Source organism: Gorilla gorilla, chromosome 2, assembly GCF_029281585.2.
Source record: "Gorilla gorilla gorilla isolate KB3781 chromosome 2, NHGRI_mGorGor1-v2.1_pri, whole genome shotgun sequence".
NCBI classification, from domain to species: Eukaryota; Metazoa; Chordata; class Mammalia; order Primates; family Hominidae; genus Gorilla; species Gorilla gorilla.
In genome coordinates, this window is record NC_086017.1 from 54,527,156 (window position 1) to 54,551,294 (window position 24,139).

Genomic DNA, 24,139 nt, shown 5'->3' on the forward strand with positions numbered 1-24,139 from the left:
AGGTGCTAAATACATGGGATCCCTGCAGACATGGCCTTTGCCCTTTTGGAGACTTGTTTCAGCCATAGTCCCATATAGGGGTGTCAATTCCAGAAGTCCAAACTTAAGAGACTGAAGACCAAAGAGAGGATCAGAGTTCCAGTTTCCTTTATACACACCTGACTTTACCCAGGGCGATGGACAGCTAGAATAACCTCTTCTTTCAGGGGAGAGATGTCCCTACCATTTGCACATTACCTTGCACCTTCAACTTGATTATTATTTAATATCATAGCTCCAATATGTCATCATGTGGGCAAGAGATACACCACAGTAAGCGAATTCACAAGAGGGTGATTTATAAGTCATGTTATTATTTATAGTGAGAATTGCATAAGTTCAAGAAGAGACCAGAAAAGTCACCTACCAGGTCATTCAGACATGAAGGTTACTCCCTATCAACCTCAATTGAAATGCAAATCAAAACAGAAATGTCCAACTCTCTTAGGAGGCAACAGGCATCCTGAGACCCTGGGTCCTGTCTTTCATCTCTGCACCCTTCCGGTCTGAAACAGCGGCCAGTTCTTGTTCGATGTAAGGAACACTAGTACCCAAGAGCTCAGGAGTTCCGCCTCTCTTCCCCAGTTCTGGGAAAAGAAACGAACCATAGAGATGTGGCTTCCTAGAGATCCGGGATGAGGGGCGGGGTGCAACCGGAAGTCGCAGTATTCTCGGCTCGGCCATTATTCTGTGCCTCGGCTGCCGCAAGGGCTCGTTCCTGTGCCATCTCCTAGCGGCCTGGCGCCGAGGCGGCGGTACCCAAGGCTGGAGCCGCAGCGGGAGCCCCCGGTGAGCGGGGTGGGCTCGGGGGCGGGTGGGCGTGCAGGGAAGGCGGCCCGGGACGCGGGCCTGAGCTTGCTGGGACTGCACAGCCCTCGGTAGCCTCTCCCGGGCCCTGACCCCCGGCATGGTCCGTCGCCAGCTTCGTGTTGGGGTTCGACGTCGTGGCCTCGGCTGGGCAGGCAGCCGGCCCGGGGGAGGTACTGAGGACAGCAGCTCCGAGTCTGTGTGTGTTTGTGGACCGGTGCTCCCGTCTAACGGACTCCGCTGGCCCTTTGAGAAAAGCTGCCTCAGTAGCCTGCTCCCCCAGCTCAGGCCTTTCTGCTCTTCCTCAGTCTTGTCTAAGGCTAATCCACAGAAACATTCTGAGGTTTCCCTATTACCGGTGGCGCCCAGACTCTTGAGGACGGATTTTTTTGTTTGTTTGTTTTAAGGAGTGGAACGATTTTAGCTTTTTTAGTCTTTTAGTTTTGTAATATAATGGTATTTAAAAATCAAACTTGAAAAACTCAAACTTGAAACCACCCATACCAACATTACTTCAGGCAATACATTTTAACACAAAGTACTAAGACCGTAAACTCAGAATAAATGCTGGCCTTTGCGCGCGCGCACACACACACACATACACACACACACACTCTCATTGCCAACCTGTCAGCGACGATTGTTACTGGTTTTCTCTTTTTGCAGCTTACCAGATTAAAGCTTTGTCGTGGACTGGTGTTTGGAAACTGTTGTTTTAGAACAGTTTGGGTTGTTTGGGTTTCATAAGTTTCTTCGTAGATGGAATTGTTTTGGACTTCTGGAATTAGAATCCCTGAATTCAGAATTTGCTCCCATGTCTCAGCTAAGTGGCCTTGAGTGGATTCGCTCCTCTGATCCTTTCGTTCTTTTTAACTTCTGCTTTGAAAACCTTGTGTGAGAAGCTAATAAAATGTATGTTTAAGAATTTATTTTTATGTTATTTGAAAATTATTCAAAATTCTTTTTAAAAATTCCTTTCCATCACCCCCAGATCAGTTACCAAGGACTGCCAAGTTTTTCTCAATTGCCTTGTCCCTACTTCGTTTAGAACTTAAGTCATGTGTTTAGACTATTACAAAAACCTAACTGACCTTTCTTGATATCCAGCCCTCCCACCCCCACCATTTCTCACTAATAGAGTCCTGACACCACTTAAGACTCTCTTCATGCTTAGAGTGAAAAAGGTCTTTCTAATTGTGGTACAGTACCCAGAAGTCGTAAAAGATTGACTGCATGGCAAAAAACACTTTAAGCAAAGTCACATGGCATATATAGTCCAAAGACACTTGACAAACTGAGAAAAATTTGCAGCTGCCATTGTAAACAAAGGACTAATTTTCCTGTGATAAAAGTGTGTACAAATTAACAAGACCCAACACCTCAATAGAAACATGGGCAAAATATATGAATAGTTACTTTAAAAAATATACAAATGACTCTATATTAATTCGTTCAAAATGCAAGTCAAAAATTTGGCAAAGAGCACAAACTTTGAGAACCATATTGGTGAAAGTGAGGAAAGGCACTCCCATACAGCTGTTTCTGATGGGAGTATAAATTATAAATTGGTTCAATCCTAATGAGGTCAAATTGGCAATATCAAAATAATACATGTATATACCTTTTAACTCAGCAATTCTGTTTCAAGGAATTTTTCTTATATATGCCTACACACATCCAAACTGATGTATGCCCAAGATTATTCATGATTATATTGTTGGTAATAAGAAATGATTGAAAACTACCCAAACATTCCATCAGTGCTGGCATGAATAAATTATGATACATCTATGCATCCATAAAAATGCGGAGAGGGGCTGTGTATTGAGAAGAGGAAAATGTAGCACGTCATTCATGGTGTCCTACCATTTGTGAAAAAAAGGGAACTAGAAAACAATATATGTACACACACATATGCAGAAATAACTGGAAAGATAGATAAGAAGCTAACGGAGAAGGAAACTTTACACAGTATACATTTTATAATTTTAAATTTTGAACCAAGTGAATATATTACTATTTTTAAAAATAAGGAAAAATGTAAAGTAAAGCCTCTTTAATGCTGAAATGTAAGTAAAATCACTTCACTTACAGGACAGGATCATCTCCTCAGAATACTGCCTCTCAAGAGCAGTAGTTAGAATTTAACTTCTGTTCACCTCTCTGCTCTACACCTACACTCTTGCCTCTGAAGTTTACTTTCCTTCTCTGGTCTTCCTTCACAGAGTTATGTGTCCTTCCTTGCTTTTGAAAATAGAGTTTCTTTCTTCCTGGAATGGCTTTCCTCATAGTCCAATGATCCTTTTATTTTTCCTTAAAAGCCGAATCCAAAAGTACCTTTCATGGCTGGGTATGGTGGCTCACGCCTGTAATCTCAGCACTTTGGGAGTCCAAGGCAGGCAGATCACGAGGTCAAGAGATTGAGACCATCCTGGCCAACACTGCGAAACCCCGTCTCTACCAAAAATACAAAAATTACCTGGGCATGGTGGTGCGAGCCTGTAGTACCAGCTGCCTGGGAGGCTGAGACAGGAAAATTGCTTGAACCCGTCAAGCAGAGGTTGCGCTGAGCCGAGATCATGCCACTGCACTCCAGCCTGGGTGACAGAGCGAGACTCCATCTCAAAAAAAAAAAAAAAAAAAATTTCCTTTCATGAATCCTTTCTGTAGTTTTATGTTCTCCTATTACTTGTACTTAAACATTATATTGAAATTATGTTTATATTTCTGGCTCCCCTGTTTGTTATAAGCAAGCTCTCATTAAGGGTCTGTGTGTTCAAATAAAGAGGAGGTTTTCATATGTCACTGATGGTGATATAACTGTTATGACCTTAAAAGCTTAAAAATGTTTTTATCCTTCAGCCCAACAATTTTCTCCTAGGAGTTTATCCTGAAGAAATAAGCAGAGATGTAACTAAAAATTTGTTATCAAGGATAGCCATTGTGACCTTATTAATAATAGGGGAAGGTTAGAATTTATCTATGATAATTAAACTATGGTAAGGACATAGTTCAGAATAATAGCAGTGATTGTTTTCTGGTTTTGTGTGTTTTCTGGTTTTATAATTAGAAAAATGTTATTTCTAAAGAACAGATGATTTCTAGAGAGCAAGTCTAAGTTCTGTATAATAAAACCCTATTCATATTTATCCATCTGTGGGACTAGATGTGAAAGGAAAAGAAGAAAAGGCAAATTTATCCAAATATTTTGATTAACAGAAAGAACAATTTTCAGAGAATTAAAGGCATGTAGAGCAAAACTACACAGAATTTAATTCATCCTTTCTTTGTTAATTGAGGAGGTGGTTAGGATTTTCTCTCATATGTATCATGATTAATGGTTACTTGTTAACTCTGTGGAACATAGGAAAGAGTACTAGTTACAGAAGGGTAATAAGTAACATTTAAACCTGTATACCAGGCACTGTTCAAAAACTTGAAATGTATTATACATCAAATTCTCATGACAACCCCATAAGGTAGGAACTGTTACTATCCCTATTTTACAGGTTAAGAAACTAAGGCTCAGAAGTGAGGTACTTGTTCCAGGTTACACAGGAGTAGTCAGGATGCTCATTGTTAGAGTGGTAAAGAGTCTATTGTAATTTGCTGAAGGGATCCTATGAACAAAGACCAAAGGAAGTTCATGTGTTTCGTTTCAGCAGTCTCGTGGGTAACATGAGTGTTTGTGTCCCAGAGCCTTAGGCAGGGGGTTTCTGTCAGAGGAAGCACTCTCTAGAGCCTGGAACCTCGCACTCACAAAGGTTCTCTTTATTACTGGGAGCTGACTGGGAGCTGACTGGGGCCTGGAAAGCTCAGTTGTTTCTCTGGGCTAACTTTAACAATGATTTCTTGAGGTCTTGTAGATGATACTCTCCAAGCTGTAAGGAAGAAGTCAAGGATTAAGGAGACCTGGACTGGAGAGGAGCCTTTTTCAAAAAACAACAATGACAAGAGAAAATTTAGCCCACAATGCTCTGAGACAAGAGGGCCTTGTGAAGGGGAAGGATGATACCTGGAAATGGGGAACCAGCTTCCAAGGAAGTAGCTCCTCTGTTTGGGAGACCTCCCACCTACACTTTAGACAATTACGTTACCATGAGACATCTGGACCCCAGGAAGCCCTGAGCCGGCTCAGGGAACTCTGTCGCCGGTGGCTGAGACCAGAAGCACGCACCAAGGCACAGATCCTGGAGCTGCTGGTGCTGGAGCAGTTTCTGAGCATCCTGCCTGGGGAGATTCGGACCTGGGTACAGCTCCATCGCCCTGGAAGTGGCGAGGAGGCTGTGGCCCTGGTAGAGGAGCTGCAGAAAGACCTTGATGGACCAGCAATACAAGTGAGAAAGGCAGGGAGGGGCGGTGGGTGTTGGGATGAAAGGAAGGAAAGAATTGAGGCTAGGCTAGAGGGTGATCCTGTGATTTTCATCAAAAATTAATAGCACACTAGCAACCTTAATGATAATTAAAGCAGGTCCATGAGTATTCAGACCATAGAATATGTCTGTAGAGAAATGGATTTACATTGAGGTCTTCGGGTCCAACTGAGAAGCAGCGTAAAAACATTGACTGTTTTGTCCCTTGGGTAATGCTTGCTAATGCTGAGTTTGGACCAAGAACCTGAAGAAGAAATGTTAATAAGTTTTTCCCTAAACAGAAGCCTATGTATTGTTTCTATAATTCTGTTTGGAATGGTGATGTAAGCCTAGAGTATAAAAGGCAATAGCAGGCCAGGCACAGTGGCTCATGCCACAGCATTTTGGGAGGCTGAGGTGGGAGGATCATTTGAGGCCAGGAGTTCAAGACCAGCCTGGACAACATGGGAAGACACCATCTCTACAAAAAATTTAAAAATTAGCCAGATGTAGTGGCGAGTGCCTATAGTCCCAACTACTTAGAAGGCTGAGGTGGGAGGATCACTTGAACCCAGGAGGTTGAGGCAGCAGTGAGCTATGATTACACCATTGCACTCCAGCCTGGGTGATGGAGTGAGATCCTGTCTTTAAATAAATAAATAAATAAAATGGCAGTAGCATAACAAGAATGAAGCTTTCCAAATCTTGGTAAGATCTCCTCTTGTGTGCCCTACTAGGGATCTGCAAGCCAAGGGATTGGGTTAAGATATTTGCTTCTGATAAGATTTATATCCTTGACCATTAGATTGGGATCTTAATGTAGCCTCTCATGTGTGTGAGATTTCTTTTTGTACATCTGTAGCTCACTAGAAACATTTCTGTATAAGACGTCTGAATCATAACTCAAACTTGGGTGTGGCATTAAGGATGGGCTTGTTTCTTTTAATAATAACGTGAACAATTTTAGAGCTATATATTTCATTACAAATTACTAATACATCCTCATTTGAGAGATAAGGAAACTGAGGCAGACGTCTAGCTGGCCGCAAAACCAAGTGTCTTGGTGCCAATTTTAGTGTTAGTTGTATTTGAGCACAAAGGGCTAGGTAAAGGGGTCAATAAGTAGATGGTAAATAAGTAGAAGAGATGTGACTGAAGTCCGATCTAAAACTTAAGTCTGAAGCTAAAATCCATGCTCTTAATTACTGCTTATTACTTCCCATTCCCTCCTTAACCCACACCCAGGTCTGGCTTCTGTTCCCACCGTTGTGTACAGTCTCCTCTGGGAGAGGTCACCAGTGCCATGAGTGGGGCTCGAGGGCAGCTCCATTGTTCTCAATGCAAAGCTTTACTGCTGTTTTGATGCTCCATACTTGAGGTGGGTCTCTCTGATCTCACAGTTGTAGATTGTGGGCAGAAAGAGGTCCACAGTGCTTAGGTGAGTCCATTTTCTTAAGAAACAAGAAGAGCTAGCTTATTTTACTTGTTTCCAGGTTCCAGTCCTTGTCAAGGATCAGGACACTCTCCAGAAGGCGGTGAGTGCCCCAGGAACAACACTTCCTCCTGTACTTCCTGGCAGCCACATAGCAGCTGAAATTTGCCCGCATCCTCCTACTGACCTAGTGGCATTCAACCTCCAGGATCCTCAGCATGGTATTTACTCAGTGCTCTGGGTTTTGGGCTGTTCAAGGACCCTTTCTGTGGCTCATCCCCCTACTTCCAGGGAGTTGCTTCCTCTGCTACCCTGTCTAGGAGTCTCTTACAGTGCCAATTTCTTTCTGCTGTTCTGTTGTTCGCTCCTTCTTTCTTGGGCCCCTCTGAGCTTGTATACATCCCTTTTTTTTTTTGAGACGGAGTCTCGCTCTGTCGCCCAGGCTGGAGTGCAGTGGCGCGATCTCAGCTCACTGCAACCTCCGCCTCCTGGGTTTACGCCATTCTCCTACGTCAGCCTCCTGAGTAGCTGGGACTACAGGTGTCCACCACTGTGCCCGGCTAGTTTTTTAATTTTTTTTTTTAGTAGAAACGGGGTTTTACTGTGTTAGCCAAGATGGTCTTGATCTCCTGACCTTGTGATCTGCCCGCCTTGGCCTCCCAAAGTGCTGGGATTACAGGTGTGAGCCACTGCACCCGGCCATTTTTCTTTTTTTTTTTGAGACGGAGTCTCGCTCTGTTGCCAGGCTGGAGTGCAATGGCACAATCTCGGCTCACTGCAACCTCCGCCTCCCGGGTTCAAGCCATTCTCCTGCCTCAGCCTCCCGAGTACCTGGGACTACAGGCACGTGCCACCACGCCCAGCTAATTTTTTTGTATTTTTAGTAGAGACAGGGTTTCACCATGTTGGCCAGGATGGTCTTAATCTCTTGACCTTGCGATCCACCCGCCTCGGCTTCCCAAAGCTCTGGGATTACAGGTGTGAGCCACCACGCCCTGCCTTGTATCATTCTTATTGCTACTCTTTGTGTTATTCCAGCTCTGCAAGTGGGGTCACTCAGAAAAGGTTTGTAGGTCCCATATGCAGCTTTTTCTCCCTCCTCAGATTCTCCTGCCCCTGAAGCTTCTGCCCTTTCCCAGGAAGAGAACCCAAGAAATCAATTAATGGCACTTATGCTCCTAACAGCCCAGCCCCAGGTAAGGTTTGCATCCTCTTTCCTTCCCATCTGCACAGCGTAACTGTGGCTGAAGTGCCCTCATTCATCCTTGTGCTTCAATGTCCAGTCAGTTCCCATTTCTAAATCAAGGTCTATGCTATTGGAAGACAGACTTTACATGTGATCTCCTTATGTCTCCCTGATGTCTGTTATGCACTCATGGCCTCACAGTGTATCCCTTCCCCAGAAGTGAAGGGAACCTTTCGACAGGCAAGTTCCTGGGCATTGGTAATCTCACACACACTTGTTATTTCAGGAGTTGGTGATGTTCGAGGAGGTGTCAGTATGCTTCACTTCAGAGGAATGGGCATGTCTGGGCCCAATCCAGAGGGCCTTGTACTGGGATGTGATGCTGGAGAATTATGGAAATGTGACCTCCCTAGGTAAGGATTCTTCTTTCTATGATGCTTACCTTTATTTCACCAGCCTTTATTTGTTTTCTGATTATAAAAGTAGCATATACGTATTTTGGAAAACACCGAATATTACAAAGAAGAAGAAAACCTTCCTTAACATCGCTATTTCCAGATAACTATTATCATTTTGATATATTACCTTTCTGTTTTTTCTATATGTTTGAGGGATTTTTTACATTGTTCCAAAGTGTGTGTGTGTGTGTCTGTGCACAGTTTTATAGCTTGCTTTCCTTGTGTGTGTTCTCACATGTTACAAACTCTTTGCAGTTATTATCTGTATTGGCTATATGATTTGTACCATAATTCAGTCAGCCATTCCTTATTTTGGATAACTGCTATAATAATCATCTGTCTCTGTGCCTAAGGCCTTCTAAAATGTTTTATTATTTTTAGAGGTACAATTACTGGGCATAAGTGTTTGAATGGCTTTGAGGCTCTTGCTTCATATTGCCAAATTACTTTCTGTAGCGATCCCTGTCCTCTCTGTTCTTAGAAGTGGTGTATAAGAACACTCCTTTTGCTCTGCCTTCATTTGTACTGAGTAATCCCACAATTCTAAATTGTTGCTAATATATTTTTAAAGTTATATATATTCTAAAATAGATTTCTTTGATAAATAATAAAAGAATATTTCAAAACAATTTTTAGCCATTTTTGCTTCCAGCAGACATTAAATACCTGTCATGGTACAGCTGTGAAAATGATGTGATTTGGCCCTTAAATAGCTCACGATGGTTTAGGAGATGATTACAGAGATATTAAATATACAAGGCAGAGTAAAATAATTGGTACAAGAGTGGCATAAACCTGGTGTGACAGAAATGCAGAAAACGGGGCAATCAGTTTCATTCCTAGGGATTAGCAAAGGCCATAAAGGAGGTAGCATTTATACTGGAACTTGAAAAAAAGAGTAGAATTCTCTTTGGAGAAATCAACGTTCAGAACTGGGTAATCAGCCACAGGAACTAACTTTGACTGAAATACAGATTTACAGTATCAGTTTAAATGGCTGCAGAGTATTGCATGGTCTGTGTATCATGCTTTACATTGACAGCTTTATGATTCTGAATGTTTCTATTCAAGAACATTACATAACATTCCATTTTTTCTGTACTGCCTTTGTATGCATCGGGCATGTTTTAAAATTGCCTAGATCTTCCATATTTCTGGTAATATTTATTCTTTGGAATTGGAGTCTTTTCTGTATTTTCTAATTGACTGTCATTTGCATATATGAAAGTACTTTTTGTGTGTGTTAATTTTGTACCTAGCAACTTTATTTTATTGTCTTTAATAATTTAAACTGTACATTTTCACACTTTTGAGACTGTATCCTTTAGTATCTCAGTAGTGGCAGTGGTGGGTGAAACAGTCTGTAGATTTTATACTTTGATACATATTACCAAATTATTTTCTACCAATGATACTTGAATTAAACTCCCACAGAAAGAACACACAGGAGAGCCAATTTTCCCTGGATATGCTCATGATTTGGTCAGTCTTTTAATTAAATCTTTGCTAGGTAGATGAGGAATACCATCTTTTGTTTGTTTGTTTTTCATGTTTTCATTATTAGTGTGATTGAAATCTCTTCATATGTTTATTGGTCACTTTACTCCTATTCATATACTTCCTATATGTAGAACTACTGCTAATGCTTTGTCAGTTGTTGCATATGTTTTTCCCATTTGTTTGCCTTTCAATATTATTAATTTTTTTTTAAGCCTTAGAAAATCCTTTATGTTGTCAAACTTGGCAGTATTTTCCTTTATGGTCTTAGTGGTCTTTTTCCTCATAAAATTATTTTGTAAACCCACCTGTATTCTATTTTTTTTTTTTTTTTCCGAGATGGAGTTTCTACTTGTCGGCCAGGCTGGAGTGCAGTGGCGTGATCTCAGCTCACTGCAACCTCTGCCTCCTGGGTTCAAGCAGTTCTCCTGCCTCAGCCTCCCAAGTAGCTGGGACTACAGGCATGCACCACCAGGCCCAGCTAATTTTTGTATTTTTAGTAGAGACGGGGTTTCGCCGTGTTGGCCAGGCTGGTCTCGAACTCCTGACCTCAGGTCATCCACCCGCCTCGGCCTCCCAAAGTGCTGGGATTATAGGCGTGAGCCACCATACCCAGCTGTATTTTCTTATTTATCATTTTATTTTGACATTTAAGCTTTAATCCATCTTGATATTTATCAATTTATCTTGATACATAGAATGACATAGACATCTTGTGGAGGGGTTTTATTGCTTTTTGAGATGGCAGTCTCACTATGCTGCCCAGGCTGGCCTCAAACTCCTGGCCTCAAGCAAACCTCCCACCCCAGCCTCCCAAGTAGCTGGGACTCTAGGCATGCACCACCCTCCAAGCTTGTTTTTTAACCCAAGTAGCTTTCAGTAGTTCCAAAGCTATTTACTCAATAATCAATCTTTCCTAAAAATTTTAAAATAGACTATATGGATTAATTGGCTAATTTTACGAAGAACACTCACCATGGACCCATACCTCATGCTGTACACTAAAATAAATTCCAGATAGGTCTAAGAGTTAAACTAAAAAAAAAACAATAAAATAATGTAATTGCTTGATTATTCTAGCTCTTTGAAGAAAAAGAAACTTGAACCTACTTTAATAAATTTAAAAAAAAATGTGCACTCCGATGTTGTTGGGGCTTTGGGCAAGCAGATGCCCAATGTTTATTCCCATTGACTTAGTAACTCTGATTTGAGATACATTAAAGAAATGGTTCAGAAAGAGGAAATAAAAGTTATATGTCTAAAAATAGTCCCAGGTAACTATGATGGTTAAAAGTTGGGCAAAACAAATTCCCTAAGGTAAAGTACTAAGCAAAGCATGGTGTTTTGACCTAATAATATATTATGACACTATCAAATATTATGACAACTCTGTGTACTCAATTTTCATGCATCGATAAACTGTGGTAGAAAAGTAGACTCCCAGATAACTTGTACATACTACTTCAGTATGTAAAATATTTGTATATGTTTATTTAGGAGATTGGACTAAAACTTGAAGGAAAGTATTAAGAAATATTGAGTACCTCCCCTGTCAGGCTTAGCCCCTGCCTTAAAGTACATTCGAATTGGAGAGATAGACATTTCCACTTATAATTACAATACAATTTGGCACATTCTGTATAATAAAAGGGTGCGTAAGTTTGTGTGAGCCCATAGGAGCCTGGGAATGATGGAAGGATTGGGACAGTGGGAGGAGGAGATGGATGGTTCCCAGTTCCTCCACCAGGAGGGAAAGATTTATAACAGTTTTATTGAGGTATATTTAACATACCATAAAATTCTCCATTTAAAGTGTACAGTTCAGTGGTTATTGTGTATTCACAGAGTTGTGCAACCATCACCACAATAATTTTAAAACATTTTTGGCCAGCATGGTGGCTCATGCCTGTAATCCCAGCAGTTTGGGAGGCCAAGGCAGGCGGATCACGAGGTCAGGAGATCAAGACCATCCTGGCTAACACGGGGAAACCCCGTCTCTACTAAAAATACAAAAAAATTAGCCGGGTGTGGTGGCGGGTGCCTGTAGTCCCAGCTACTTGGGAGGCTGAGGCAGGAGAACGGCTTGAACCCGGGAGGCAGAGCTTGCAGTGAGCCGAGATTGTGCCATTGCACTCCAGCCTGGGCAACAGAGCAAGACTCCGTCTCAAAAAAAAAAAAAAAAAAAAAGAAAAAAATTTTTCATCAACCCCAAAAGGAACCTTGAACCTTTCAGCAGTCCACCTTCATTTCACCTAACTCATTCCTCCAATCCAGCCCTAGCAGGCACCAATCTACTTTCTACCTCTGTAGATTTGTGTATTTGAAACATTTCATATAAATGGAATCATGCAATATGTGGTCATTTGTGATTGGCTTCTTTTACTTAGCATAGTATTTTTAAGGCTCATCCATGTTGTATCAGGTATCAGTTCTTTATTCCTTTTTATTGCCAAATATTCCATTGAATGGATATATCTCCCATTTATCAGTTGATAAATACTTAGGTACTTCCGCTTTTGGTCCATTATGAATAATGCTGCTATGAACGTTTGTGTATAACTTTTTGTGTGGATATATGTTTTCATTTCTACCTAGAAGTAGAATTGCTAGGTCTTATGATAACTCTGTATTTAATCATTTGAGGAACTTCCAGACTGTTTTCCAAAGCAACTGCACCATTTTACAGTCCTTCCAGCAGCGTATAAGGGTTCCTGTTTCTCTGCATCATCCCTAACACTTATTATCTGTCTTTTTTATTTTAACTATCCTAGTGGGTCTGAAATGATATCTCACTGTGGTTTTGATGTGCATTTCCCTGATGGTTAATGATGTCGAGCAACTTTTTATGTTCTTATTGACTATATGTATGTCTTCGGAGAAAACTGTCTATTCAGATTCTTTGTCTATATTTTAACTAAGTTATTTGTCTTTTTATTACTAAGTTGTAAGAGTTCTTTATATATTCTATATATAAGTCCCGTAACAGATATATGACTTACAAATATTTTCTCCCATTCTGTGGGGTCTTGCCCTGTTGCCCAGGCTGGAGTGTAGTGGTGTGATCATAGCTTACTGCAGCCTTGAATTCCTGGGCTCAAGCGATCCTCTCACCTCAGCCTCCCAAGTGGCTGGGATTACAAATGCACCCCACCAGCCTGGCTAATTTTAAAATTTTTTGTAGAGACAGAGTCTTACCGTGTTGCCCAAGCTGGTCTTGAACTCCTGGCCTCAAGCGATCTTCCTGCCTCAGCCTCCCCAAGTGCTGGCATTACAGGCATGAGCCACTGGGCCTGGTGACTTTTCCCTTGATGGTATCCTTTGAAGGACAAAAGTCATTAATTGTGATGAATTCCAGTTTTTTTTTTCTTTTGTTGCTTCTGCTTTTGGTGTCATATCTAAGAAACCATCACTAATCTAGGGCCGGGAAGATTTATGTCCATGTTTTCTTTTAAGTTTTAGCTCTTACATTTCGGTCTTTTATCCATTTTGAGTTAATTTTTTTATATAGTGTGAGATAAGGATCCATCTTCATTCTTTTGCATGTGGCACCATTTATCCCAGGCACCATTTGTTGAAAAGACTGTGCTTTCCCCATTGCATTGTTTTGGCACCCTTTTAAAAAAGCAGTTGATCATAAATATCAGGGTTTATTTCTAAAGTCTCAATTCTAGTCCTTTGATCTATATATCTACCCTTATGTCAGTATCACCCTCTCTATTTTGGCTTCATGGTACATTTTGAAATAAAAAGGTGTGAGTCTTCCAACTGTGTTCTTTTTCAAGATTGTTTTAGCTACTCTAGGTCTCTTGACTTTCCATCTAATTTTGGTATCAGCTGGTCAATATCTTTGAAGAAGCAAGCTGAGATTTTAGTAGGGATTGCAATGAATCTGTAGATCAATTTGAGGAGTACTGCCATTTATCAATGTTAAATCTTTTAATCTTTGAACATGAGGTTTCTTTCCATTTATTTAGGCCTTCAGCTTCTTTCAATAATGTTTTGTAGTTTTCAGAATATAAGTTTTTCACTTCTTTTGTTAAATTTATCCTAATCTTATTGTTTCTGAGACTATTATAAATGTTTTATTAATTTTCTTTGTGGATTATTTAATACTAATGCATAGAAATACCACTTTTTTTTTTTTAATGCGATGGGGTTTTATACGTTTCTCAGGCTGACCTTGAGCTCCTGGGCTCAAGCAGTCCTCAGCCTAAACCTACTGAATAGCTGGGACTACAGGTGTGTGCCACTATGTCAGGCTGATTTTTATATGTTGAGCTTGTATTCTGCAATCTTGCTGTACTTATATATTAGTTTTAATAGCTTTTTAGTGATTTCTAAGGATTGTCTATATGCAAGATTTTGTCATCTGCAAATAGAGATAATTTTACTTCTTCCTTTACAATCTGGATGCCTTTTATTTCTTTCTCTTGCCTAATTGCTCTGGCTAGAACCTCCAGTACATGTTGACTAGAAGTGGCAAGAGCAGACAGCCTTTTCTTGTTCTTGTCCTTAGAGAGAACACATTCAGTCTTTCACCATGAAATATAATTTATTTTAATTTTTTTGAACAGTGTCTTACTCTGTTGCCCAGGCTAGAGTGCAGTGGCGCGATCACGGCTCACTACATCCTCAACTTCCTGGGCTGAAGTAATCCTCCTAATCCTGTTATCTCAGCCTCCCACATATCTAGGACCACAGGCAACACCAAGCTAATTATTTGTTTTTATTTTAATTTTATTTTTTTCTGTAAAGACAGTGTCTTACCGTGTTCCCCAAGCTGGTCTCAAACTCTTGCCTCAAGCAATCCACCTACCTTGGCTTGCCAAAGCACTGGGATTACAGGCATGAGCCACTGTGCCTGGCGAGAAATTCTATTCCTACTTTGTTGAGTGTTTTTATCACCATGGAGTGTTTTATCTATTGTCATGATGATGTGGTTTTTGTTTTTCATTTCGTTGATATGGTGTATTACATTAATTGGTTTCCTAGTGTTATACCAACATTATTTTCCTGTGATAAATCTCACCTGGTCATGGTGTATAATTCTTTTTATGTCCTGCTAGATTTGGTTAGTTAGCATTTTGTTGAGGATTTTTATGTTTGTATTCATAAGCTATATTTATCTATAGTTTTCTTTTTTGTGATGGTTATGTCTGGTTTTGCTATCAGGGCAACACTGGCTTCATAGAATTAGTTGGGAAATGTTTCTGTTTATTGGAAGAATTTGTGAAGAAATGTATTCTTTTAAGGTTTGGTAGAATTTGCCAGTGAAGCAACCTGGGCCTGGGCTTTTGTGTGCAGGCAGGGGGTGGGGGTAATTTTTTTTTTTAATTACTGATTCAATTTCTTTCCCTGTTGCAGATCTACTCAGATTTTCCATTTTTTTCTTGAGTCAGTTTTAGTAATTTGTGGCTTTCTAGGAATTTGCCTATTTCATCTAAGTTGTCTTAATTTATTGGCACAGTATCATTGATAGTATCATTTATACTCCTTTTTATTTTTTTAAGATCAATGTTAATGTCCAGAGAGTGACTTTAGAACTTAGTTTTAAAGGGTGTAGGTATGGGCTTGGGTAGTGAGTTAGAAAGAAGAAGAGCAATTCAGGAAGAGGAAAGGACACGGACAGTGATAGGCAAGAAATGACATGTTTGGGCAGCTGCATGTAGTTCAGTGTGGCTAGAGTCTAGGGGCATAAGAGATACTGACGATAGTTGATACCAGAAAAACAGGCAGTGGGTGAAGATATCCCTTTGACTCCACTGGTTATTTCTGCTTTTTCCTGTAGGCAATGAAGAGTTAGGTGTTTTGTGCAGGTAAGTGACAGGATCAAATTTACCTATCGGAAAGATCATTGACAGAAGATAGGCATGGATTAGGGCAGATGAAAGGCGGGGGGTGTCAGTGGTAGGAAAGCCTGTGTCTCTTTCTTGCAGGCTTCATTCACCAAAGGTTACGGAAAGTAACCAGCTCCCTCTGTCATTCTGACATTTTTCTACAAAGTCTTCAAAAGCTCAAGAGGCCCATATATAGTCTGATTCCTAAGCTAAAAATATTAAATAGTTTAACCAGCTAATTAGCTACTGATACAAGAGTTGCTAATTTCTTAACCATTTTCCATCTCAGTTTAACTACTTGTAACACTTCATTTCCTTATATAGAAATGTTTCATTATATAGAAGCAGCCATCATCTCCATCAGCATTCTCTTTGTTTTTTGTTTGTTTTGTTCTTGTTTTGTTTTGAGATGGAGTCTTGCTCTGTCACCCAGGCTGGAATGCAGTGGTGTGATCTCGGCTCACTGCAACCTCTACCTCCCTGGTTCAAGTGATTCTCCTGCCTCAGCCTCCTGAGTAGCTGGAATTACAGGTGTGCACCACCATGCCCAGCTAATTTTTGTATTTTTGGTAGAGACAGGGTTTCACCATGTTGTCCAGGCTGGTCTCAAAGTCCTGACCTCAAGTGATCCGCCCTCCTCAGCCTCCCAGAGTGCTGGAATTACAGGCATGAGCCACCGTGCCCGGCCTCTCCTTATGTTTGAAACCTCACTGTGAATAAGGAAACTGAAGTACCAGCATTAGATAGGCTTAAGACACATACCCATCCCTGCAGCCAGGTGGTTGGGTAGTGTGATTGGCAGTCCTGCCTGAGTCCTAGAGAGAAGGGCAGTTGAGATGAGATATGAGGGCCTGACCTAAGAATGTCTGTAGTTCAAGTTAATATTTGCTGGATATTTGCCATCTTCATCCTTTCATAAACTTAAAGAAATGTATAATGAAATAAAATGGCTGCACTCTTGTCTTCTCTCTCTGTTTAGATAGAAGAAAAGTATTGTTATATTCAAAGAGAAGATGATGTTACTGCTATTCACATAACTTTACTTATTAGACAGTTTGGGGGAACTGGCTCATAATTTCTCTCACACTTGGGTAGTTTGAAAGTAAACTTCCAAAACATTTTCATACTGTTCATATTTTAAAATATTTGAGAATATTGGAGTAGATAGGAACCTTGGAGATTAGTTTAGCCTCATCATTTTACAGATGTTTTCATACTTTTATTCTATTTTCCCTTTTCTTTTCTGTATTTCTTCTCTTACCTTTTATGTGTAATTAAGGGAGTTCATAACAGACCTGACTTTTTAAAATGAATTTTAAAATTTCCATTTCTTAATTTTAAACGGAGTAGGAGTTATATGAATTCTAAGAATTAAGTTGCTTTTCAATGGATTTCTTTTCTGTTGGTTAATTGCTTTCAACCAGTTAAAAAGTATTCATGCCTTTGACTTTTCAAAAATTAAAAATTGCCTTTCAGAGTCCTTACATATATTTTCCTTCCCTTAAAGTTTCCATCTTTCTAACATGAAGAAAATAATAAAGAAAGTTACTTCTAATCCAATGGTTCTTGCTCTTGCTCTTCTATCCAAGTTCCTTAGATGTGAACCACCTCCATAAGATCCTGTGTTTTCTCTCTGGTTTTCCTTGCTTCTGTTTTCTCAGCATTATTTGTATTTTTCTATCTGCTTCCTGAAGACAAAGCACTTAAAAATGTCTCAACCTGAGTTGTATGTGAATCCATTTACAACATCTTGTCAGTGTAGCGTTATTCTTTGTACCTTCCTTTAATGAAAAGTTTCTCCTTTTTGTATGCATATTAAAGTGTGCCTTCCTAGAATGTTTTAAAGTCATTTGAAGATCCTGTTCTTCCAAACACAGGGACGTGGTAACATTTGCATTTTTAATTCCTTTTACCAGAATGGGAGACCATGACCGAGAATGAGGAGGTGACATCAAAGCCAAGTAGTTCTCAAAGAGCAGACTCTCATAAAGGAACATCAAAAAGACTTCAAGGAAGTGTTCCCCAGGTCCTTGATTTTGAAGAAGAGTGTGAATGGCAAGTTTTGGCAAGTCAGTGGGGAAATGAAACAGATGAAAGGGCAGATACAGTGAAGAAAGTTTCCCTTTGTGAACGAGACAAGAAGAAAAGGACTCCACCAGAGAAACAAGGCCAAAAGTGGAAGGAATTAGGAGACAGCTTGACTTTCGGTTCAGCTATTTCTGAAAGTTTAATAGGTACTGAAGGAAAGAAGTTTTATAAATGTGATATGTGTTGTAAACATTTTAATAAAATCTCCCATCTTATAAACCATCGGAGAATCCACACTGGTGAGAAACCTCATAAATGTAAGGAATGTGGAAAAGGCTTTATTCAGCGTTCGAGCCTTCTAATGCATTTACGGAACCATTCAGGGGAGAAACCTTATAAATGTAATGAATGTGGGAAAGCATTTTCTCAAAGTGCTTACCTTCTAAACCATCAGAGGATCCACACTGGGGAGAAACCTTATAAGTGTAAGGAGTGTGGAAAGGGCTTCTATAGGCACTCAGGCCTAATTATACATCTAAGGCGCCATTCAGGGGAGAGACCTTATAAGTGTAATGAATGTGGGAAAGTTTTCTCTCAGAATGCTTACCTCATTGACCATCAGAGGCTCCACAAAGGGGAAGAACCTTATAAATGTAATAAGTGTCAGAAAGCTTTCATTCTGAAGAAGAGCCTCATTCTGCACCAGAGAATCCACTCTGGGGAAAAACCCTATAAATGTGATGAATGTGGAAAGACCTTTGCTCAGACCACTTATCTTATTGACCATCAGCGACTCCACAGTGCAGAGAACCCTTACAAGTGTAAAGAATGTGGAAAAGTTTTCATTCGAAGCAAAAGCCTCCTCTTACATCAGAGAGTCCACACAGAAAAGAAAACCTTTGGTTGTAAAAAGTGTGGGAAGATTTTCAGTTCTAAGTCAAACTTCATTGACCATAAGAGGATGCACAGCAGAGAGAAACCTTACAAATGCACTGAATGTGGGAAAGCCTTTACTCAAAGTGCTTACCTTTTTGACCACCAGAGACTCCACAATGGGGAGAAGCCCTATGAATGTAATGAATGTGGGAAAGTTTTTATTCTGAAGAAGAGCCTCATTTTACATCAAAGGTTCCACACTGGAGAGAATCTCTATGAATGTAAAGATTGTGGTAAGGTCTTTGGTTCAAACAGAAACCTCATTGACCATGAGAGACTCCACAATGGGGAGAAGCCATATGAATGTCGAGAGTGTGGGAAAACCTTTATTATGAGCAAAAGTTTTATGGTCCATCAGAAACTCCATACACAAGAGAAAGCCTACAAATGTGAGGATTGTGGGAAGGCTTTCAGTTACAATTCAAGCCTGCTTGTACATCGGAGAATCCACACCGGAGAAAAACCCTTTGAATGCAGTGAGTGTGGAAGAGCTTTCAGTTCAAACAGAAACCTCATTGAGCATAAGAGAATCCACAGTGGTGAGAAACCCTATGAGTGTGATGAGTGTGGCAAATGCTTCATTCTGAAGAAAAGCCTCATTGGACATCAGAGAATTCACACGAGGGAAAAATCTTATAAATGCAATGACTGTGGGAAGGTCTTCAGTTACCGCTCAAACCTTATAGCCCATCAGAGGATCCACACTGGTGAGAAGCCCTATGCGTGTAATGAGTGTGGAAAAGGTTTTACCTACAACAGAAACCTGATTGAACATCAAAGAATTCACAGTGGAGAAAAAACCTACGAATGTCATGTATGTAGGAAAGTCCTTACCTCTAGTAGAAATCTTATGGTACATCAAAGAATCCATACTGGAGAGAAACCTTATAAATGTAATGAGTGTGGAAAAGACTTTAGTCAGAATAAAAACCTTGTTGTACATCAGAGAATGCACACTGGGGAAAAACCTTATGAGTGTGAGAAGTGTAGGAAATCCTTTACTTCTAAGAGGAATTTAGTTGGCCACCAGAGAATTCACACAGGGGAGAAACCCTATGGGTGTAATGATTGTAGTAAAGTTTTTAGGCAAAGAAAAAACCTTACTGTACATCAGAAAATCCACACAGATGAAAAACCTTGTGAATGTGATGTGTCTGAAAAAGAATTCTCTCAGACTTCCAACCTTCATCTTCAACAGAAAATCCATACCATTGAGGAATTCTCTTGGCTACAAAACACCAATGAGTCCAAGATTGAGATTCAGAAAATCTAGTGTCATATGTAAAATGGAATAGAATCCCTGCCTACTTAAGTAACTGTTGGACAAATGATATATATTTCTTCTAAGGAAAAAGTTTATTATTTACTCTTTACTAGACAAATGAGTAGCATATAGAAGAAAGTTAATAGGCCGGGCTTGGTGGCTCATGCCTGTAATCCCAGCACTTTGAGAGGCTGAAGCGAGTGGATCACCTGAGGTCAGGATTTTGAGACCAGCCTGACCAACATGGTGAAACCCCGTCTCTACTAAAATACAAAAATTATCCGGGCATGGGGGCACACACCTGTAATCCCAGCTACTCAGGAGGCTGAGACAGGAGAGTCACTTGAACCCGGGAGGGCGGAGGTTGCAGTGAGCCAGGATCGCGCCATTGCACTCCAGCCTGGGCAACAAGAGCGAAACTCTGTCTGAAAAAATAAAGTTCATCCCAACTTTCAAGTCTACAAAAACATAATCCAAATCTAATAACATAGTTGTAAATGAGACCAACAATAAAAAGTAGACATGGGCTGGGTGCAGTGGCTCACTCCTGTAGTCCCAGGACTTTGGGAGGCCGAGGTGGGAAGATCCCTTGAGCCCAGGAGTTCGAGACAAGCCTGGGTAACACGGGGAGACCCATCTTTAGTAAATAAAAATAAATTTATTAATAAAATTAAAAATTTAATAATAAAAAGTGGACATTGTTTTTTAAAATGTGTATAGTATGCATTTTAAAGATAGTGTCACTGCTGTGGAAAACCTGGACAGACAGTATGATCCAGAATGTCAGGTGTGAAGTTGGGCGGACAAGAGTCTGCTGATGAGGGCAACCTAAAAGAGCACTGGATTTGGAATCAGAAGACCTACCTTTGATTCCTGGCTTTCCCTTAATGGCCATGCGATGTTATTAAGTCAGCCTCTAAAGCTTCAGTTTCCTGTCAGTCAAATGTCGACATGATACCTACCTCACAGGGTTGTTGTGAGGGTTAAGTGAAAGGATCTTTGTGAAAGTACTTTTTGAAATCATTCAGTTGTCAATAAAGTTGGATAAAAGAGGTTATGGTAAAAGTTTAGAACATGGGATCATGTAAGTTTGTGTATTAAGTCAATATTAGAATGAGGGGGATTCCAGGAACCTAAAAGATACTCATTTTCATAAGAGGAAGTATGGTGAATAGCTAACTGGAATTTAGTGTTCTAAGAATAATTTTTTTTAAATTTACCTTTAAAAATATCTAAGGGAGTTAATAGATTATATATCTAGTTTATGTATATGGAAAAAAATGTTATGGCCAGCCATTAACAGTGATGCCAAGGGAAACAATTTATTTCCCAGCTTTTGAATTTGAAACTTAACAGATGGAGAGTGTCAAAATGGAAGGGCAGTGGTACCCTGCTTTCCCTATTCAGAGGGAAAAAAATCCTTGACCCAGCAGTTGAGCTGATGATCCCTGCCACAGTCATTGTGAATTCTAATCAATATTTCATCATTGCTGTCAAATGATAGCCTGTTACTAATGAAACAACATTCTGTCCCAGCACTAAATTTACTGGGACATAAATTTTTCACATGGAGCCAAGCTCTTCACTGATTAAGCCAATGCAGAATCCACTTGTGGGCAGTCAGTGCCCATTACCCCCTGTGAACCATTCTGTGCCCTTGAGTACACTTGTGGGTTTAACTCAGTCTATATTCTTAAGTTGGTAATTTTTATGTTGTAATTCTCAAAGTTCTGTTTCTGTAGCTGGACTATGAATAATACCTGAATATGAAGATTGTATTTTTTAATAATGTCAAAGTGGTGTGTTGATTATCATAAATGTTATTAATTCAACCCCACAGTTTCTTGGGGGCTGGTTCCTCATTAGAGTGAAAGGTAGCCAAGAGTGAAAACTGGAAGGGGCCTAAGGCTTAAAGTCTTAAGACCTGGATGTGGTTCAGGTTTTGCCATCTGCCTCAGAAAAAATCTCTTCAGTTCTTGGAGACTTGAATTCCTCATCTGTTAAACAGGAGGAAGAATATCTACCTCACAAAGTTCTTATGAGATAATGAATATAAAAATGTTTCATCCAGGTTGTTGAAGAATCATCCCAGCTTATATAATAATTACAAAGGACATATGTACTTCAACAATGGAGAATGCTGTCATTTACCTCTTCACCGAGTAACAAAATGTCACATTGCTTAGATTGAGACAGCCCACATAATGTGCCACCTTCTGTGATGTAATAAGCTGAAAAATGTTCAACCTGAATTTAATCAAGCTTCTTGGACCTCATTGCCAGGTTACAGGAAATACAGGAGGCAGAGGAACAAATAAAAGACACCATGAGAAACAGACACATCCAGAACGTGGAATATTGTATAAGAAAGCTGTCCTGGATTCTTCAAAATATTATTATTATGAAAAAGAGAGGGGAGTGAAAATTGTTCAAGCTGTCTTGAGTCTGCTGTGAGTTTATTATACCATTCTCTGCTTTTGTGTATGTATGAAAATTTCGATATGAAAGGTATAAAACATGGATGAGGAGGCTTGTTTTTAAAAGATAATACTAAAGAGCCGTTAGGTACTAAGAACCAGAAATAGACTCACATAAATGGCCAGTTGATTTTTGACAGGAGCAAAAGCAATTCAATGGAGGAGGGATAGCCTTTTCAGCAAATACTGTTGGAGTAATTGGATATCCATAGGCAGTAAAGCAACAACTTCAGGACCTAGGACTGAGCTAAGAAGGCTCAGATGACTCAAAAGCATGCTCCTTAGAAGGAAAAAAAATGTTAAATTGGACTTCATCAAAATTAAGATAATTTACCCTGTAAGAGACCTTTTTACAAAGATGAAAAGATATTACAGGTTGGGAAAAAATATTTGCAAATCATATCCAACAAGGGATTTGTATGTAAACTACATAAAGAACTTTCCAAATTTAACAGTAGTAAGTAAATACAATTAGAAAATAAGCAAAAGACACATTTCACTGAAGTATAGATAGCAAATAAGCAAATGAAAAGATGTTCAACATCATTAGGCATGAGGGAAATGCAGAGTAAAATCGTGAGATATCACCTATCAGAATAGCTTAACTTTTTTTTTTTTTAAATGGTGGTAACTGCTGGCAAGGATGAAGAGAAACAGGATCTCATACATTGCTGGGAATGTAAAATGGTACAGCCACTCTGGAATATAATTTGGCAGTTTCTTGTAAAACCACACATGTATATGTCATGCCTCAGGAATTGCACTCCTGAGCATTTATCCCAGAGAAATGAAAACTTGTGTTCACACAAAAACCTGTATACGAATGTTCATAGCAGCTTTATTTGTAATGGTCGAAACCTGTAGGCAACCCATATATCCTTCCTTAGGTGGTTAAAACAAATTGTGGTTTATGTATTACCATGGAATACTTGTTACTCTGCAATAAAATTGACTTATTGATATCCATAACAACTCAAATAAATTTCAAGGGAATTAATGCTGAGTGAAAATAATCACAAAAGGCCATATTCTGTATGAAAATATTCATATAACATTCTCAAAATGATAAAACTATAGAGATGAAAAATGGATTAATGGTTGCCAAAGGTTAGGGATGGTGGGAGGAAAAATGGGGAGAGGGTTGGATGGAACTATTAAGAGGTAGCACCAGAAAGGTCTTTGTGGTGATGGAACACTTGTGTATCTTGATTGCAGCGGTGGTTACACAAATCTATAGGTGCTTTACCTATACACACATATGTACCAATGTTGATTTCCTTTTTCATATTATGTAAGATGTAACCATGAGGGGAAAGTGGGTGAAGGGTGCTATCTTTGCAACTTCCTGTGATTCTGTCATTTCAAAATAAAAAGTAAAAACCAACAATGGCAACGAAAACCCAAAACTAAAGAGCTGTAACCAACTAAAGTTTGTGAAACTGATTTGAAAAAAAGTTATAAAATACATGTTTTAGGACAGTTGGGAAATTTGAATATGACTGGTTATTAGATGGTATTAGGGAATTTTTGTTGATTTTCTTACCTGTGACGGTGGTGGTAGTTTGAAGAATATTCTTAATCTTAAGGGATGCATGTTGAAGTATTTGGAATGAAGTGTTCTGATGTTTACAACTTTCAAAAAAATGATTTTAAATATGTATTGAGAGATCAGGCAAACATAGCAAAATGTTCATTGTTGAGTCCAGATGGAAAATACGGGTATTCAATGTGCCATACTTTCAACTCTTCTGTACTCTGATATTTTCAAAATAAAACATTTGAGGGGAAATTATCAGGGCTTTCTACAGATTAATGCTGTGTAGCCT

At 39.6% G+C, this 24,139-nt stretch overlaps 2 protein-coding genes across 6 annotated transcripts in view; one reads left to right on the forward strand and one right to left on the reverse strand.

The window, feature by feature from the left end:
• Positions 1–583: 583 nt before the first annotated feature.
• On the forward strand, positions 584–24,105 carry ZNF197 (zinc finger protein 197). Of its 5 annotated transcripts, none has more exons than XM_019024045.4 (6): positions 584–828; positions 4,704–5,183; positions 6,692–6,851; positions 7,735–7,826; positions 8,103–8,229; positions 17,525–20,513. In XM_019024045.4, exons 2-6 carry the CDS (start codon positions 4,794–4,796, stop codon positions 19,843–19,845), a joined length of 3,090 nt encoding a protein of 1,029 aa, XP_018879590.2. In that variant the 5' UTR covers positions 584–828; positions 4,704–4,793; the 3' UTR covers positions 19,846–20,513. The 5 variants fall into 5 exon arrangements, with proteins under 5 accessions (XP_018879590.2, XP_018879589.2, XP_055239608.1 ...); XM_019024044.4 differs by having other exon boundaries at positions 4,713–5,183; XM_055383633.2 differs by lacking the exon at positions 17,525–20,513 and adding an exon at positions 22,120–24,105 and having other exon boundaries at positions 593–828.
• Positions 12,904–24,139, reverse strand: part of LOC115934057 (zinc finger protein 239) — a 54,119-nt gene continuing 42,883 nt past the window's right edge. The window contains exon 3 of the transcript XR_008678642.1: positions 12,904–13,087. The gene's annotated coding sequence lies outside the window, so the exon portion shown is untranslated. The remainder of the gene's footprint in view (positions 13,088–24,139) is intronic.

Coding starts and splice junctions, on each gene's coding strand:
- ZNF197 (XM_019024045.4), top strand. CDS start 4,794: ATGACAAGAGAAAATTTAGCCCACAATGCTCTGAGACAAGAGGGCCTT. Junction 5,184..6,691: donor TTGATGGACCAGCAATACAA/GTGAGAAAGGCA, acceptor ACTTGTTTCCAG/GTTCCAGTCCTTGTCAAGGA. Junction 6,852..7,734: donor CCTCCAGGATCCTCAGCATG/GTATTTACTCAG, acceptor CTCCCTCCTCAG/ATTCTCCTGCCCCTGAAGCT.